This window comes from Pezoporus occidentalis, unplaced genomic scaffold (assembly GCF_034315485.1).
Source record: "Pezoporus occidentalis ecotype Australia unplaced genomic scaffold, CSIRO_AGI_Poc_V1 ctg117, whole genome shotgun sequence".
NCBI classification, from domain to species: domain Eukaryota; kingdom Metazoa; phylum Chordata; class Aves; order Psittaciformes; family Psittacidae; genus Pezoporus; species Pezoporus occidentalis.
The window spans coordinates 171425-190901 of NW_026912961.1; the positions used below are offsets into that span (position 1 = coordinate 171425).

General features: G+C 46.3%; 1 protein-coding gene across 5 annotated transcripts in view; it reads left to right on the top strand.

Annotated features, from left to right (window-relative positions):
• Positions 1–1436: 1436 nt before the first annotated feature.
• The window catches only part of PTCH1 (patched 1), a 67891-nt gene continuing 49850 nt past the window's right edge, over positions 1437–19477 (top strand). Inside the window, exons 1-2 of one of the 5 annotated variants that reach the window (XM_062640064.1) lie at positions 1437–2090; positions 3549–3741. In XM_062640064.1, coding sequence (XP_062496048.1) covers positions 1890–2090; positions 3549–3741 — 394 coding nt within the window. In that variant the 5' untranslated portion in view covers positions 1437–1889. Of the gene's footprint in view, positions 2091–3236; positions 3430–3548; positions 3742–4321; positions 4996–19477 lie in introns of those variants that run through there. The other 4 variants (XR_009968799.1, XR_009968789.1, XM_062640072.1 and 1 more) reach the window with 4 other exon arrangements.

Sequence of the window (19477 nt, forward strand, 5' to 3'; positions counted from 1 at the left end):
CCATAGCAAGCGCCCCCCGGACCGGGCGCGGGGCGGGTTAACTGCTGCCTTCCGCACCGGTGCGCACAGAGGTCCGCTGGGACTCAGAGCCTCCGAGGGGAGCCTCGCTGGGGGTCGGGGCTCGCAGCCCCGGGGCTCGGGACACTGCGCGCAGCTGTAACGGCAGCAATTAAAGGCTGATTCTCAATGAACAGAGACGGGGAGAAGCGGTGCCAAAAAAGTAAACAATCGCGTATAGTTCAAGAAGTGTTTAGCGCGGCCAGCCAGGCTGCGTTTCATGGACTTTTACACTAAAAACATATTAAAATTGGCTTTCCTCAGGTTTCAGTTAAAGAATGAGTCCTAAGTTGAAACAGGCTAGCTACTGAGCGGGTTTAAATCCCTTAAGTGTTAAGTTTTCATTGTGCTTTTCTAACTGGACGGAGTGGTTTTCTTACAAGGAACTAAGACTCCTCTTCAGTTAAAAAAGAAAGAGAGAGGGAGAAAAATCTGGCACTTTCTACCGCAGTATCTACCACCCTGTCATTATTTCTGCAAGCCTGGGAATTCAGCTCGGACCTCCCAGTATTTGTTGCAGCTTGAGGCCAAGGTGCCTCTAAAAGGATTTTCTTTTAAGGGCTTTAGAAAGCGTTTAATGCTGCTTTCCTCCAGTTTCCCTCTCTTTTTCAAAAGGGGAAAATATATTTCTGTACGCCGATAGGGAGAAAGTTCTGCGCTTGTATTTGTCTGCAAGCATCCCGAGAGGAAAAAAAAAGGAAAAAAAAAAAAGAGAGAGAGAAAAAAAGAAGAGAGAGAGAGGGGAGAAAACTTTCTTGAAAAGAAAACGAGAGAAGAAAGGGGGGAAGGCATTCCTTAATGGAAGTATTGCATGCAAGGAAGGCTGGATCTCTTTAAGGCTCCCCCTGAAGCTGGAGATGCACACACAAGGGTTGCCGGCCTGGGTGGTCTCTCTACTTTGGTGAGCTGTTGCTAAGCAGCTAATAATAGTCATGTTTGCTGAGTAATTTCTGCCCTCCCCGAGCCAATCGCCTCGCAGAAACCCAAGCCATCTGACAGCCCCGGGGGCGGGCTTTCAGCGCTTTTTTTTTTTTTTTTTTTTTTCCTCCCTCTCTCTCGCTCTCTCTCCTCTCATACACCCCCCCCCCCCCCCCCCTCCACCCCTCCTCCTCTTTATCCAAATGGAGAGAGTCCTTTTTTTCTTCTTCATCTCATCTCTTGAACCGAGGGGCTGCATCTCGGTGCTGCCGCGCACACACCGGGGGAGAGCGCCAGGCAGCCGACTGCCCTCCGCGGCGGCGGGGCCGACCGTGGAGCCCCACCGGCCCCGCGGCCCGCGGGAAGCACCCCGGCGCTGAGGCAGGATGGTGCAGCGCGGCGAGGCATCGCAGCAGCAGCAGCAGCAGTCGCGGCCCGCCGCGCCGCCGCCCCGCCGCTGAGAGCCGCCGCGGACAGCGGCTTCCCGGAGGCAGCGGCGGCCGGAGGAGGCGATTTCAACGGGAGCGGAGGAAAGCGCGGCGGCGGCAGCCGGGGGGCGCCGGGGGTCGCGCCCGCCCGCCCGCCCGCCCTCGCCGGGCGCGGGGAGCGGCCGCCTGCAGCTCGGGGTCCGCGCGCGATGTGGCAATGGGAGCCGCGGGGAGCGACTCGGCCGGAGCTGCCGCGGCGGCAGCCGCCGCCCCGCGCCCCGCGTGAGGCGGCCGCGCCGCAGCAGCCCCAGCAGCAGCAGCCCCAGCAGCGGCGGCGGCGGCGGCAGCTCCCGCAGCAGCCCCAGCAGCAGCAGTCCGCGGCCCGTAGCGCCGCCAGCCCCCCGCGGCCCCGCCGCGCCCCCGGGGCCCCGGGGCCCGCCGTGGCAGCGCCAGCGGCAGCTCCCCCGTCCCCCCGCCGGCGGCAACATGGCTTCGGCCGGTAACGCTTCGGAGCCGGAGATCAGCAGCAGCGCGGGCGGCGGCGGCCACCCCGGCCGGGCGGCGAGGAGCGGCGGCGGGTGGCGGCGAAGGACCGGAGGGAATCGGCGAGCCCCGGCGCCCGACCGGGAGTATCTGCAGCGGCCGAGCTACTGCGATGCGGCTTTCGCCTTGGAGCAGATCTCAAAGGTGCATTCAATCTCTCACTCTTTTTTCCAGAGATACAAGCTAGCGCTAGAGCTGCTTTTCGGCGGGGGAGGAGGGGGGTGGTGTGTTTTCTCGCGGGGGTGGAAGGAGGAGATGGAAATGAAACGGCCACCAATAAAATGCTGGGAAAAAAAGAGAGGGACGTCTGTGACTCTTCAGTGCGGGAGAGAGTGCCCTCCTTCCTTCCTTGGTTGCCTGTGCCTGCCCAGCTGCGTGCCTGTGCTGCGGAGCACTCTTCTGGTTAAATTTCCCTGGCTAACCCCGGCTCTCTCCCTGCCTCCCCTCGGCTAGCCCCTGGCCCCACTCTCCCTCTCCCCCTCCGCTTCCTCTGCATCCTCTGGTAGAGTTCTGCGACCTCGGCAACACCGGCTCCCGGCCGGGACGGGGGAGAAAGCGGGCGGGCTGCCGCTTTCTTGGCAGAAGTTGTGCTTTTGTGAAGTTCCCCTCCGCCGACCCGGCGACTTTCCTCGGAGAGGGGCTCCCCTCAGCAGTGAAAGCTCGCAGCGGTTTCCATCCCCCGGCGCTCGGAGACGGAGCGAGGGCCGTAAACAAACTGCCACCGTAACTAACTCCGGTCGCACCGGTTCCCGCGGAGGGCTGGAGGTGCCGGAGCGCCCCGGGAGCCCGGACCGGCCCTGGTGAGGCGGAGGTACGGCCCCCGCCGCCGACCTCCCCTGGCAAAAAATGTTCAAAGTAAACAAGCTAGAAAAGCTGCCTTGCTGCGGGGATGGTCTAACTTCAGGGAGCGGATTTCTAGGCTTTGTAAGAAAGGGGAAAGGAGGAGGAGAGAGGGGAAGAAAAAAAAAAAAAAGGAAAAAAAAAATCCATGTGGCTGCCCTCTTCCGTTCACAAATATTGTCGTAACTTACAGATGGCTGCTCTACTTCCTAATTCAGATCACACAGCGTCTCCAAACTCTATGGAAATGAATTACTTCTGATCTTACAGTGCTGCTCACCACGTGGGTCCTGTCTCAGCATCAAACCCTTGCTAGGAGCCGGGAATGGGGGAACGGCAGCAAACTGCTACCGGCTAGCTTTCCGTCACCATCGGCCGCCCCGTCTCCCTCCCCACCCCGCCCTTCAGAGCTCTAAGGAGAAGGCTTTTATCTTCCTTTTTTCTTTTGTGGCTGTTGCGTTTTATCGGAAACGGTTGCTCCTGCGCTGGACCCGCGGCTCACGCCAGCGGGATGCTGCGCCGCGGCCAGTGCCCTGGGGAGAGGGGAGCACGGTGGGCAGCGCAGGTGGCGGCTGCCGGGACGTGATGCGGGGGCGCCGCCGCGCCCCGAGCGCGGCGCTGGGGCCAGGACGGCTGCCCGCAGGTACACCTCGGCCTGCGCCTGCGGCTGGACCGCTCCGTACTAGGTCCCAGGGGTGCTGTGGGATACTGGGGGCTCTCCCCTCTCAGCCCCTCTACTACTGACCTCTTCTTGCCTTGCAGGGGAAGGCGACAGGACGGAAAGCGCCGCTGTGGCTGCGAGCAAAGTTTCAGAGACTGTTGTTTAAACTGGGCTGTTACATTCAGAAAAACTGCGGGAAGTTCTTGGTTGTTGGCCTCCTGATTTTTGGGGCTTTCGCTGTAGGATTAAGGGCAGCTAATCTCGAGACCAACGTGGAAGAGCTGTGGGTGGAAGGTAAGTGCCCCTCTTCCCGCGGCCGCCTCCTCCCCGTCCCTCCCCGCACGCCCGGCCGGGTCCGCTCGCCTGGAGCGGCGGGGGCCGCGTGCTCCGTGAACCAAGGGCTGGGAGGGGCTGCCGCCGGCGGGGCCGGACTGCGGCGGGCTTTGCGCCGCGACGCGCGGCTCCGGGCGGCGCGTACCACTTCTCCGCCCCCGGAGGGGGAGAGACCTCGGCGGCAGCCCGTGTGTTACGCGGAGGGGAAGGCAGGGCAGGCCGCCCCCCGCCTCTGTCCCGTTTCTCCGCGCGGGCGGGCGCTGGCCGGCGGTCTCAGCGTCCCCGTGGGCGGTGAGAGGCGGGCGCGCTGCCGGAGGCGCCCCTCCGCCATTTTGGGAGTGCGTGTGCCCGCGGCGAAGGGGAGGGGGCGGTCGATGAGGAGAACGGCGTGGAGGGGCGGGTGTCTGTGTGTGGTCCTGGGTTTGGACAGCTTTCGGGGGGCGGGGGGGGGGGGGGGGAGCGATTGTATCAGGTAAAAGAGAAAAAAAGAGGGGGAAAGGACCAAAAAGAGAAGAAAAACAGGATGCCGAGGAGAAAGGGGGTGGCTGCCGGCGGTGTCCAGGGTGGGGGTGGTCCCTCCGGGCCTAGCCTGAGGACACCGGCAGAGGAAGACAGGCTTGGCAAGAGAGAGGAAACGTGCGGGGGGCCGGGGCTGCCTTTGTCAGCGCACACCACCACCCCGGGCAGAAGCACGGGGTGTGGGGTTGTAAAGCGGTATCGCCAGCGCCCCCCTCGCGGGCTCCTGTGTCCTTCAGGCGGTGGTGGTGCAGGCCTGGCGGGGTACCCGTCTCCGAGAGCCACCGCTCCTGGAGGCCGCGGCTTTGGGCCTGAGGTTTGGGTTTCTTTTGGGGTGTGTTTTCTCACTCTTTTTGCTTTTTTTCCTGGGGGAAAATTTACTTAGCATAATATTCGCTCGTTAGCTGGGTTGACGTGAAAACAGAGTTCCTTGGCTGCGGTAGTTACTCTGGGTTTATGTCAAAGTCGGTTGCAGGAGAATGTGGCTTATAAAAAGTTAGTATGGAAGGCTGCATAAATAATCATTACTAAATAGCTCTCTGTATGTGAGAGTGTGGAAAAGCTAGTGCTGAGTGCAAACAAAGTTAGCGGCTGTTAGGAAGGTGGTCTGTGCTGAATGAATTGGAGCGTATATGGCCAGATTCCACCCTTGCAGATGAGAGCCATACTGGGGTCAGGATGAGGTTCACGGGTCACTTAGTGAGTACTGGGGTTTTTTTTGGAAAGTAATGTGTGACTAACTGAACTGGTTTTTTGGTCCATGCAGTCCAGGATCCCGAAATATGATATCTACTTTTAGCAGCCCTGAGAAAGAGAGCAGGCAGTGCAGGATCCCATCTATAGGCAGAGATGAGCATTCAGAGTCTGTACTGGTCACTAGGTCCTGAATACCTTATATACTCATCCAAATGGTTGTGAACATTTTTAAGTTCTTGTGAGGTTGTTGCATCAAAGTTTCTTTTATCAATGTTTGCTCATATGTGTTTTGTCCCTGCTTTTCTGTAAGTGTCTTCTAAATAATACACAATTGCAGTTCCATCCGGCACGCTTCCCTGAGGTTTATTGTCCTGATATTACTGGGGTTCTCTTACTTGGAAGGTTGATCCCATCCGATTAATGCCACCTGCTTTTTGTAACTCTGTAATACCAAGAAACTACTTGCTGATGATGTCTGTATGACTGGCCCAGCAGTAAAAAATGCAGCTCTCAAGGGACAAATAGGTTTGCAAAATAGCTGCTTAGTTCAGTTGCTGCGCTGACCTCTTCTCATGTCATTATTGCTTTATGGAGTGGGGAGGGGGAAAGTCCCTGGTTTAAAATCTGGTTGAAATTGATCTCTAAGGTTTTTATGGCCAAGATGAATTCATAACGCAGCTGGTTGTACAGAGTTGACCTCTCTAATTTCACATCCGTTGAGTTTAGTTTTCATGTCAGAATTAAATAACATTAAAAAAAAGTATTAAAATTCTGCGTTTAGAAACCCTTGCATTTCTAGATTGAAAAAAAAAAAAGCTATCTGATTAAGATAAAATAAAGTATTCTGGATTTGATTCAACTTCTAGTCTCCTGTTCTAGCACTAAGTGACTGTCTACACAAAAGAACTTGCTAGAATGTGCTTTCTTGGTAGAGACTGTCAATGTTCCACTCATGAGCCAGGTGTTACACAAATCTAACAAATAGCAGTTTCATATTTCTGCTGCTAAACTAAAGATAGAACTACAGATTGAGAATTTGAGTAAGAAGAGGCATGGAAAGAGATAGTATGGAAATTGCTCTTCTTCCTATGCGGAAGCGGAAAGTAGTGACCAAACTCACTTTTCTATGTTTGTATGCATCTGCTCGTAACAGCATGAAAGTGCACTCTGGAGGTTATTATACTAAGGGACCCTGTCTTATTTTTGCCTTTATCTTTTGTTTCCTGAGAGTTTGAGGCAATGTTGGCCAAATATAGAATTGGAAAGTTGTTTAGGATCATCAGCTTCAACTGTTAGTCTAGCAGTGCCAAGTCCACCACTAAACCATGTCCCTAAGCACCACATCTACACATCTTTTAAATACCTTCAGGGATGGTGACTCCACTACTTCCTTGGGCAGCCTGTTCCAATAATTGACAACCTTCCCAGTGGCTAAGTTTTTTCTAATATCCAATCTAAACCATCCCTGGTGCAACTTGAGGCTGTTTGCTCTTGTCCTTGTCAGCTGGGAGAAGAGACTTAGCCCTACCTCACTACAGCCTCCTTTTAGGTACTTGTGGAGAGTGATAAGGGCTCCCTTCAGCCTCCTTTTTGCCAAAGTAAACACCCCCAGTTCCCTCAGCCATTCCCCATCAGACTTGTGCTCCAGACCATTCAGCTGTTTTGTTGTCCTTCTCTGGACCAGCTCCAGCACCTCAATGTCTTTCTTGTAGTGAGGGGCCCAGAATTGAACACAGGATTCTAGGTGCAGCCAAGTACAGGGGGGTGATCACTGCCCCAGCCCTGCTGGCCATACTATTACCAATACAAACGAGGATGTGCTGGTCAGCGGGCACATGGCTGACTCATTCAGCAGGTCCAACTTTCCCAGGTCCTTTACCAACAGGCAGCTTTCCATCTACTCCTCCTCAAGCCTCTTGTGCTGCATGAGGTGGTTGTGACCGAGAAGTGCAGGATCCAGCGCGTAGCCCAGCTGAACATCATACAGTTGGCCTCATCCCATTGACCCAGCCTGTCCAGATCCCTCTGTAGAACTTTCCTGTCCTCAAACAGGCCAACACTTCTGCCCAGCTGGATGTCATCTGCAGACTGACTGTTGGTGCATTAAATGCCCTTGTCCAGATCACTGAGCAAGATACTAAACAGAACTGGCCCCAGTACTGTGAGCCCTGGGAAACACCACTTATGACCAGCTGCACAGTGGATTTATCTCCATTCACCACCACTCTTTGGGCCTGACTCCCTAGCCAGTTTTTGCCCAGTGAATAGTTCACCCCTCAAGCCCTGAGGGGCCTCATTACCTGGTTTTCCAGTATGTCCACTGGTACACTACTGAAAGTAACAGTTTTGATTTGCTGCTGAAGCTTTTTACAGTTCTTACTGCTGAATAAATTGGCAGTATTTACATAAAGAGGCTGATTTTCTGTGGTGTATTTCTGAATACCATAGAACATGGAACATAATACAGTGCAAGTTTGCAGGAAGTAAACGGTTTCTTTAAAACCATAAAACAATTAATTAAAAATAGTGAAGCGAAGTTTAAGTTCTTAAGGCCATGCACATTCCAAGGTAAATGATTAGTAGTCTGGGCTTGAAGCTATTATAGCTGAAATATTTACATAAGAAGTTTAGAAACCCACTGGGTAGGTAAACTTTCAAAGAGAGAAAAAGAAAAACATATCTCCAAATCATCCTTTTTTTTTTCAGTTTTCCTGTAGTGTTTCACCTTCAGGATTTATGCCAGCACTCATGCCCTTCTCTGTGCGTTCTGATATCAAATTGGCTTTCCTCTCAGCTTGTTTCTTGACATTAAGTGTTGTAGAGTAGCTTTTTGCTTTTTAAAAATTTATTTATTTGTTAAAACAAAACCACCTCCCTCCTTCCCCTTCCCCCGCCCCCCTAAAAAAGAAGCCCACAGTCATCCTCTGGCTGCTCTTCAGAGCACTTCATTTATTAGTCTGTGTCCCACCGTATGACCTCAGGCCTTGCATCAGTCTTGTAGTCCAGGTCTCTGGCATCTTTGACTGGGACATAGCTTTCTCCCCTCAGCCCATCAGCAGGTCTGTCATCCCCATGTGCATATCTTGCTGCTGACGGATGCTTGTTTTAGTTGCTTTCGCAAACAAATTCTGGACTGGCATTTTAGTGGCAGTTCTGTTATCCACAGCCATTCAGCTTGAGTTGAACTGCTTTGTGTGGGTTTCTGTGCATGCTAGAGTTATGGAGACTGTTTAGCATCCTTATACATCATACGCCCTTGAGAGGGAAAAAGGGCTTTGCATTGATTTCCTCTGTGACTGTATTCTGTTGGACACAGATGTGCTTTTAGAAACATCCATTCATAACTAGAAAGTACTTTGGATGGAAACGAAATCATGCCCATAACTGGTTATGGTTTTTGCTACCAGTGCAACAAGCGCTCTAAGATCCCGTGTGTGAACAGGAGTCACGCATAAATTCACAGCCTCTGCTTCTGAAGGAAGGTAGTTTTGTGGCTCCAGAGAAGGTTCTGTTAAATGGAGCTTGAAATTTGGCTACTACAATGCTTTGAATAGCATTAATTGGAGCAGCTCATAAGGGGAGAGATTTTCTAGTCTTGTTCATTGATAATTCATTTCATTCCTCTATTGTATTTTTCCCCTCACTTTCGTTATTACTTTTTGTTCTCTAAGAGGTTGAGGATCATGGTCTTCCTTCCTTCCTTTCTTGATTTCTGAACTTTCTGCACTAGCTGTAGCTCCATCAAACCTTTCTCTCTGTAAGTAGTCCTCTTCATGAAGCTCTAATATGCAGAGCCCCTTCTTTATGACAGTTTGAGGGAAGAGAATGGATGATACAGGTAGGGATAGGACATCCTGCAGGGAACACAGTGCTGCAGTAGCCACATAGTTCAGGTTTGGTACTTGGAACACAGTGAATGTGTTCTAATTGTAAGTGAATTAGGTCTGAGTGTGCACAGCAGAAACAGTTTGTAAGTGAAGATTTGAGGTATGTGTAGCAGTGTTTCACTCTAAAAGGGCAAAAATCAAGTTACTCTACTATAGTATTTATGTCTGACCCATTTAAAAGTACATTAATCTACCTGTGCAACATCAGCATGAGTTGAAAATGAGGAAAGTGTGCGAGTGATGCAGGAACTGGTATTATTTCCATAGATTCTCAGTTTGCTTAACCCAGCAAGATCAAGTGCAGGTGGAGGGGAAAGTAATCCTTACGTTCTGCCTAGGGCATCAGTTAACTTTACACTAGTACTCTTTGTAGAAGCAAAGAAGTGTAGTAAAGGAACAAATCTGTGTGAATTTGTTGTTTCAAGGAGACAAACTTATGTGACTGGGATGGAGTAGCGTTTGGTTTGAATACAGTTGAATATAATTACTCATTCCCAGTACAGCGATGATTTGTACAGAGCAGAGGAGTAGTACTGTTTTAGACGTGCTTGCACCTGCATCACCACATTGACGCAATGTAGATGGCAGAAGAGCAGAAGTTACCCTGTTGATGAATCTGAGGTGGGGTGTTGGTAGGCTGTGTGACAGTCTGAAAGGTTGTCTTGATCACATCACCAGATCCATTAGGTTCATCTGGATCAGGTGACATAAGAGCTTAGTTATCTCTGAATACTGTCTTGCTCTGTGCTGTATTCCATAGTGCGTATTGAAAGTTTGTTGAAAGGTGTTTATCTGGAAAATTCCAAGTCCTGTTTCATTTCAGATAAGTATGATTATTTAGTAATTGGTTTTTGAAATTGAAAAGTAGCAGTGGTGTTTCCATGTGATGGCTGTAGAACAATCATCTGGGCAGCATGCTCTTTTTAACATTTACTGGTCAAAACGTAAGACTATTTGAGTCCATGCTTCTGGTTTGAAAATAACATCAGCTTCTAACACTTAAGCTTTACTTGATGTTTGTGGATAAAAACACGAGGATAGTGGGTGTTACATTCATGTGCACTTGAACACCCACTGTTCCTGTATATTGAAAGTTTTTAAGAAAAGATGTTCAGAGGTTTTAGTTATACAAGTGTTTGATTATCATCTCTCAAGGGCCTGCTATTAACTTAAAAATCACTGTGGGTCTCTGTTAAGTTCCAGTTTGACAGGTGTCCATATTACTGCTCAGAGTTGGTGCTTGTTGCTGGAAAGCTCATACATAAAACAGCTTTTGTGTTTGAAATTCCTCTATTTCATCTGTAAGAGTTTTAATGAAGGTATTAATGTGACCATCCTTTGGTCATTGATAGGGGAAAGGATGAAGTTCTGAACTCGCTAAATTTATAGCTAGGCCTTACCCATGTACAAAGCCACAGCAGACTACCAGGGTGCCCCCCTTTCTCAGAAGGGCAAGGGGAGGATCTCCTGTAGAGCTGGCACCCCCTTCTAAGGTGTAAGTGGACGTTTGCGGGGTGCCTCCTGCCTTTCAGACTTTAGAGGCATTTAATTTACTCAAGGCTGCAGAAAATTAGTCTTCATTATTATTTCCAAACTTAACACACTGTTGCCAATGTCCCTGGCAGAATATGTCCTGCAGATCCTTGTTTGGAAGGGTCTGTTCCCTTCCCTGTTGAAATGTGTATTTAAACAGGGCAGGGCCTTGGCTGTACCATTCCCCTTTCCCGTCTTCTGAGCTTTGAGTGTCATCTTGCACTCTGGGGATTTTGCTGCTTGTGAACAGGGTGTGAAGTCATTTCTGTAGTTCAGGAGAGCTGGGAAATTTCAGCATAGAAATCCTGGAGCGATATAGAGCAGCTGAAGGCAACAGTTCATTATTGTTGGTCCCCACTGAGCAGGAGCAGGGAGAACGTTGGCAAGTGGAAGAGCTACCTCAGCTGTAGACCTGTCTTGTGCTATTATTGTGGTGCTATGTGGAGGTGGCATGAGTAGTCTGAGGTCTACACCAGCTCCTGTTACCTGCTAAGTGGACTGTTGTTTTGGTTTTTTTTTTTCATGAGAATGGGCCTTCCTTTCTCATTATTCCTCTGCAGACAGTGGGTTCAGACAAGAATGAACTCCAAAAGCCATGACTATTCATACTTAACTTTCAACAGAGACTGCATTAAGGAAAATTTTAGCTCCTCACCCAGACTCCATGCATTTTCATGATTTATTTCTTTTTCCGTGGGAAGAGATGGTCCAAGCCCTGTTATTAAATAGTATTTGTGGTGGTTCCCTCGGAAAGTAGTGATACTATGTAGCTTGTGCATGTAACAGTTCTTGATCACTCAACAAATTTAAAGGCTGTTGCATGCAAGTGGATGTTTCAGCTACACATAACCGTTAGGAGGCTCCAAAATATGACAGCTTCCAGATGTATCAACCGACTGATCTCTTTGTTTAGATTATGTACCACAGCTGATGCCTAGATTAGTACTGGCTGGACAAAGCTATAGGAGAGTTGTCTGGTTTTCACAATGCCATGTTTATATTTCATTTGGATTTCTCCTTCAAAGCTGACCTCCCTATGACCTGTTGGAGCTGTGTCCACTAGGATGCTAGTTTTAATGTGCCTGCAGCTGCTTTCCTTTTGGTGTCTAATAGAACATGTTCTTGTTTTGCTACTCATGGACTTTTATGTACAATCCTTTTAGCTTAACAGTGAATTACGCTCTTCTACCTATGACCACTCAGGTAGAACCATGCTTGTAAAGTTTTCTGCCCATAGCTAGCTTTTTAAGAATATTCTGATTGGTGAAAACAGCGTTTTGGCTGTAGACCTTGTGGGGCTGTTCCTTGTCAGACATTTTCTCCTGTATATAGAATATAGTTCAGTCTTCCAGCCTTTGACAGTGCTTTTTCTCTCTGCAGATGATGACATGGATATACATGGTTCTAGCTGCTCTTTTTGGAGCTCAGCAGGAGCTAAAGTGCAGAATTTTACAAAGAAGTTCATTTTTCTTTGTGTCTACTGTATAGTTATAAGTATATATTTTGTCAATCATCCTTTTTTATCTTCAATATGCCTTTAGTTCTCTTTTCATTTCTCTGATCTCTCCTGCTTTCTATTATGCAGGAGGTCTTTCCCCATTTGTGTTTGTGAGTCACTCTACCTGGGAAAACCTGAAGAAATCAATAAAACTTCTTAAAGGCTGTGACAGTTCTACAGCCAGAAGTATAGTACCCTGTCAGATTTCAGAAAGATAAAGGTACATGATTTTCATTGTAACTTGGAGAAACTGTATCAGTATTTTTGCTGTTGATGCTTTACTGTGGCAACAGATTCCCAAGGTGGTGCCTCCCAACAGAAAACTCAGTGCTTTGAAGCATGATTTCTGCACTGAAAATGTATGCTATCTTACAATGGCCACTTTCTTTCAGTGTCCATGAATCCAGGTGAACAGGAAGATATTTTGCTCCTCTCTAATGTGATATATCCAATTTTATTATCCATTTACAGTATGCTAAATATGACCAATGAATACTGGATGCAGTAAGCTATGTTTACCCTTCCTGCTAATTGAGTGACTTTGACATGGAGTATTTTTTCATTGTACATTGCACTAGAAATAGATGGCGTGGAGTTGTGAGGAGTAACTTTGAATTCAGAATTTGAAAATAAATTCTATTTTTCTTAATTCCCTGGTTTTGCTCTCTAATCTTAGCTTAGTATCTATAAATACAATGTACTTGTTACTGGTTTTTCTCTGTTATTTTCATTCAGTATCATCTCAGTTGCTATAAACAGCCTGAATTTGGCAGAAGCAGTAGTTTCATGACGTAAAAAGCCCATTATGGAAACTGCTGACCATATAGATGTTTTGGTGTATGGAGATTTAAATTTTGGGTTTTAGAATGAATGTCTTGGCTTTAACTTCTTGATTTTGGAAAACTTAGTTATTTCAGTGCTTGAGCAAAATATATAAGAGGTAAGGGAATGAGCAGAACCATAACCTGACTCTTTCTCCAAAGGCAGTGCTCCTTCAGAGAATTGTACTGAGCTTAATTCCAGCTTCAAATATACAAGTAATCATTGTGTATTTGAAACATTTGTATTTTGCTCGTGTGCAGGAAAAGCTGATATTTTTAAGGCACATGTGCAGTGTTGTACACCCATATACCTGAAGCTGGAACTGGGTCCTTAAACTGCAATACAGTCTTCATTCACTAGCAGTGAGATAAATTAAAAGAAACAGCCTTCTCTTGTTTACCAGTATGATGCATTTCTGCTTTTAAGTCAGTAAGCAAAAGCTAAGTGCAGCAAAGTAGAAATGAGCACTGTTAAGTCAGTTGTATGATTTTTTTTTCCATCCTTAAATCATTACTTAAGGGCTTCTGGCCACTAGCTCAGGAATCCTGCCCAAAAATGCCAGATGTATTACACAGTCAAGTATTGCAATGTAAACAGTGTTCTGTGCCATGAAAGCAGGGTGGTCCATCTCTTAGTTAAGAAAAAAAAAAAAAATCCACATGCTCTGAAATAAGCACAGTAGTTGTAGTGTTATTTGTGTTTTTGGCTGCACAACTAGTATTTTGGAGCTGAAAGAACACAGATAAATTATTGCTTTGGACTGGCAGATAATAATAACTGAAACTGAGATGCTAGAAAGCAAGACCTATCTTGGCTGAGGCTGCTTAATTTAGTCAAACAGGCATGTAATAAGTGAAATGTTAAAGTAAAACCCATTGCTGACAGGCAAAACCTGTTACTCTACCTTATTGTGAGCAGCAGTCTTGTGCACATGGAAGCAGAGTGGACAAAGGATGGGAAGTAGGGAAGGCAGAGGCATAGGGCTGTTCTTTACCTCATGCTGTGTAATGGAAAGTCTGGGTATATTACTGCATCTCCTCAGCATAAACATTGCTGAGCTGTTCTTGGTTTTAATTAAATACCTTTTGCTGTGTATTAACAATGACTTACCTTCCAGTGTGCTTATCTTCTTCAGATGTGGTACTGGATATAGGAGGTTTATTTGCACATTTTTCCATTTTGTGTATGAACATGTCATTTCATAACGTTGAAAACTAGTTGAAAGGAGGTTCCACAAATCTGATCCGAAAGGCAATTGCTGAGGGGGATGCAGTAATCAGATTTACGTTTGGGTTATCTGACAAATCTGTGAATTGCCATAGCTTCCTTGGGTGTGTGCAGAGGGGAAAGGGGTTGTAGGAACTTATTTGTATGTGATAGACTGTATTGAAATAGCTACAAGCATGTAATCCCTGTGCAGATCTCAGTGTAATCTTCTCAGTGAGCTACCCAGAAGAAAAATAAGCTTTAGGAACTCATTTAAACATTTCCCTTCCTGCTTACACTATGATAAAATTAAAAAAAAAAAAACAACAAAACCTTTTATTTTCTTTTCTTCCCAAGCTACTTTACCTGTAATGGTAAAAAAAAAAAAAGTATACAGGTACTTAAAGAAGGTACTTTGTTGCACCAGTTTTCCTGGTGACGATTTCCTGTGCATTTATCTTATTTGCCTTTTGACATGGCCCTGATTCAGATTTCATTTACACCAGTCTTACTCTAATGACTTCTTGAAGGTCTCCCCATACTCAGAAAAGAAGACTTTGCTGTTTAGAGGCTGGTGTTGTTTAAGGGGTAGATACTAGAAAATATGAAATTCTAGTGCAAATTATTAAGATCAAGAAACAAAACTAAAACTTGTTTAGTATGACTTCCAAGTGTAGACAAAAACTAGCAACTTGAGAGAATTGTGATCAGGCATAAAAATCTATTAACTACTCTTTCTAGAGATTTGGGGAAATAGGATGACCTTTTTTATTCTTTTTCTTTTTTCCCCCTTTTTTCTTTTTTCTTTTTTTTTTTTTTTTTTAATAGGCTACAGTTTCACATGGCTTGCAAAAGAAATCTTTCTCCCTTTTTGTTTCCCACACCAATTGATTTATCATTTTGCTTGCAAGCAGACTTAGAATGTTAGGGCAGGAACACACTCACTTTTTTCTCGTAACTTTTTTGTTGCGGACCGAAACCAGTTGACTTGAATAAATTTTTCTGTGGTCTGAATGAAGCCAGCAACGTGGAAAAATCTTGCCATTCAGAGCCGTCTGAATGTACATTTCAGCCACACAGTAAGCTGTATTGGTAGGCAGTGGACTGCTAAATACAACCATTTTTCGCAGCAGAGAGTTAGACAGGTGATTAGCATAATTAGCACAGAGTAGGCTATACATATGGTAATGTTAAGTGTGTAAATGCCAGCTGCGGTGTAAAATTTATGTCAGGGGTCGACAGGGCTGTGCGAAAGTATTGTGTTACAGCTGCAGGTCAAAGCCTCCATTGCTTTACCCCCTTTTCTCTTGTTGGTGAATGCGCTAAACTGAAGAGAAAGACAGAAATACAACAGATAAGGCTTTGATTGAACAGCCTGGTTCTGTGCAAGAGGGACTGCTCTTTAAAAAAAAACCCAAGCCCCCAAAAAAACTACACACACAGAGGCAAAACAAAAGTCCCCCTCTTTCACTATAGATTTTATTTTCCATCATGCTAGCTACAAAAGTGTTGCTGTCTTTGAGCCATGTCATTATGATAGGGTGAGGGGAATCTTTGGTGAGGAGAGAGTACCAGATTGGTAATTAAGCTTTAAGGAGCAAAAACAAACAAAAGACTTTAATTCACCTTCTCTCTGCATCCCAACCCACTTCTTTTTTTTTTCTTTTTTTTTTTTCTTTTTTTTAATGTCTCTGTTCTTGACTGCACTTTGGTGCTAGGAATTGAATACTCTTGAAGGTGACAGCATTATATGTAAAAAAATCTCAATAGCACAACCATCTTCGAGCTGCATGACTGATTTTAGACTAAGTGCCAAAAGTTCCTCGTGTGGTTTTGTGTGTGGGTTGCTACACTTATTCCCCAGGTTCCTCCCACCTCCTAAACCACTAAATTCTTTACAAATTAAAAATCACTAGTACAGGTTTCTTGTTTTAGAGGAGCAGAGCGTTGAAGGGTACACATCTTTTTAACCTGCTGATGGGGAAATCGGTAAATCTCTTTGTTGCCATAAACAGTTCATTCATATATTTCGCATGCAATTCCCTTCCCCTCCCCCTTTTGTATTTTTTGTAGTCGCCTATAAGGAGTGGTGGTGTTGACAGAATATAGTTCACACCACAGTGACCTTGTGATGAAACTTCCTCACAGCCGCAGGGGGTCCTTATGAATCAGCCCCTAATCCAGCTAATCCCGCTTGCAACAAAATCATGAAAGTGGCTCCCAGCGATGTGTGTTTCCCGGCACAGATGCAGCGGCGCTGGAACTGCCGTTCCCCGGGGCGGGGTGGGGCGGGGCGGCCGCAGCGCGCGGCGACGGCAGGGACCGGACCGGGCAGCGACCGTCCCGCCGCGCCGGGATAGGTACCGGGAGGTGAGGCCGGCACCGCGGAAGCCGAGCCGGGGAGGGCGGGAAGGGGCCCCGCTGCGGCTGAACGACACTAGCCCCGGCGGCGTCTTCGGTCGGATTTGGGGAGGTGAAAAGCTGCCGTGCGTACCCGCGACGGCTGGGCCAGCGGCGCGTCTCCCCACTCCCAGAGCTTCCAGTAACCTCTCCTTCAAAGGGAGAGCAGACCGTTGTTGTAGTCCGGCGGGCTTGGTAGTGAAGTGAAATTACCTGCGTGACCAGAGTAGCCGAACGTAGGAAATAAAGGCTGTGTTGTGGGGTGTGTTTGGTCATTTGTTCAGCTTTCTTTCCCAGCCATTTCTGCTTCAGAATAAACTCGGCCATATGGTCATGCTCTCGGAGTATCTGATGGGAATCTCTGATTGCACCCTGGACAAAATGGAAAGTGTTCTTTGCTGCTCGGTGTGAATAGCAAGCAAACTATGAAAAAATGGGCCTCCTGACAGGTACAGAACTGTCTGGGGAGCTGGTGGCTAGTAAAAAACATCGAGGTGGGGGAAGCCGTGAGAGGCAGCAGGTTCGGTGCTGGGTGGGGAAGTGCTGACCTGACCTGATTGTGTCCGACAGTGAGAGCAGTTCTGCTTCAGTGCAAAGCCATTCAGTAGGAAGCTGCTTAGGCAACAACAGATGGTACAGCAAGCAGCTGGTAGGGAATGCTTGAAAGAAACTGTACCCTGTTTCATAACATGTTCATTCCTTTCATTTTTCTATGTGTTAGTTTTGCCATCTCCTAAAGCACTGTTTAGGAAACGAAAAGATTCTGGATGGACAGGATTTTTCATTGATGCTTGCTGTGCCTTTAAAAAAAAAACAACATTGCATTCAAATTTTGTGCTACTCCATGTACAGATGAAATTTGTGCTATCCCAGGAGTACAGATGAAAAGACTTAAGAATGCTACTTTTAACCACACAGGAAAACAATTACATATTTGAGGAAAGGGCACTGAGAGGTTAAATGAAAAGTTGGGCCTAGAGGAAAGCTGACTGCTGTGGAACAACACAGTAAACTGTTTTTAACATATTACCCCGCAGAAGCTCCTTGTTCAAGCTAAAGTAACTTAAGACAATTATATTCAGCCGTTCTGAAATCCTTAGGTTTAAACCTTGAAGCCACTTACATTACCCTTCTCAGCAGGACTCCTAGAAACTTAGTAACTTCCATGTACAACTGAGGATTTTGGCTTGTTATGAAGTGTGCTCAAATATTTTCTTAAATTACCAAAAAATAAAAATTCAGCTTTGCTCCTCAGCAGGTATGAACTGTTACATGATCATAAACTGCTGGAGAGTTGCAGTAGCCTGTATTAGCTGCCTATCCTCACTGTAGGTTGTCTCCTTGATTTCTAGGAAAAAGCACAGTCTAGAGTCCTTTATTTCTTTGCTGCTTCAGCCAGAAAATTCAGTAGTTGGCCTTCTCCAGCAAAGGCTGTGGCTTAGCTCTGACCTGAAGGGACCATGTCTTCGGAAGAAAGGATAGTTCACTCTCTATGCCCATTCATTCCTCAGTCTTTTTGTTGGGATGGTCAACAAGGATGCCAATTGTGATGGCAGTTTTCTATAATACGGACACCTGCCCGCTAGGAAATGGCCTGAAACCACCAAATCATTTCACATAAGCTAGCAAACAGCTGTCAAATGGTAAACAACTTGTGGTCACTATTGTTCCTGGCTGGATTAGAACCAGTGACCCAGAGGTGAAGCTCATATCCTGTTACCAGGGACATGTGTCGCAGCTCAGTAAGCAGCTACTGTGTTCTATGTTTAATTGGAAAGTTTGAATTGCATGTACCAAGTTGGTGTGTTATTGTACATTTCAAAGCTTCTTGCATGTTTTGTTGGTTAGTGGTTTGATTTGGTTTTCTTTGTGTTTGAACTGTTGAATTTGTTCATGTTAGTTTGTGGGGTTTTTTAATGCACTTTTCCAGTTTCTCAACCCAGAGGGGCATCAAGCAAGAAATGCATCAATGCAATCTATTTTACCCAATCAGAAATAATATTTTCTGACTATGGGAATGGAGATGCATGCATGTAATATCAGTTTTTATTTGATTTTTAGAAAGAAAAGGGTCTAGCTCCTAAAATTGCAGGGGAGGTTTCCCACTACAAGTAGAGGCAGCTGTTGTTGGGCTGTCTTCCTGAGTATGCAGACAGCTTTGTGTCCTTGTCACAGCTCTAAACTTTATCATGTGACAGAATGAAAAGCTGTCTTTGATGTGTGTTTTTATTTTTGCTGTTTGTAATCGTTTCAGCATTAATGAAATCTGTAACAGCAACACTGGAGTCATCCCCGGCATGTGTGAGGGGTAACTTAATTCATATCTTCTGATGGTTCAGGAGATAAAAACCAGCATTTTGAAGTGCATCGTTCTTGGGGTGTTTTTTTTTGGTAACTTTTTTGCATTTGTAGGCCATAGTCTTTTTATCTTTTATCTTTGCTTCTTCTCTTTTTTAAGCAAAAACTAAGAACCTTGTGTTATCTTGTTCTCATTGTGACAAAAATGGTTGAGATGGTCACATTGCTTCTAGATTTTCCTAGAAGTCCGTGGTGCTAAAGAGAGATTGAAATTGATTACATCTTCACATGCGATGTGTTAATATTCTAGACAGAGGGCCTCCTTTTGTTGGAGGAAAAGAAGAAGAAGAAGCGTAGAGTGTCCAACTGGACGTTGGGAAGGGAGATGGTATGGCACAGGCTGTCTTAACGTGGACAGATACAACCATCACTATTCCATACATACTGTTGTAACGCAAAATATGTGTATTCAGTAGGGAAAATGCTGTGCGAGAAAACCTAGACACTGCATGGAATTTCTGACTGCCATAGTCCAGTCCTGCCAGAGATCATGTCTAATTGTGTGATAAAGATGACAGTTTTTCATTGAGCTGTTGCACAGGCTATTGAATTACCATGTATTCTCCTTAAGACACTGATTGCTTACCACTGTGTTCTAGCTCTTGTAAGCTCATCATTTCTCAACAGATTTTTTTTTTTCAGTAGCTCAATTTTAGTCACTCACTGTGAAGTCTTTATTTTGCATAGTTAAATAAATGAGCAGAAAAGAAATTATTGCAGGTAACCAAAACTTTTTTTATAATGGAATCCCAATGGGTTTATGAGAGCCATTCTTAGTATC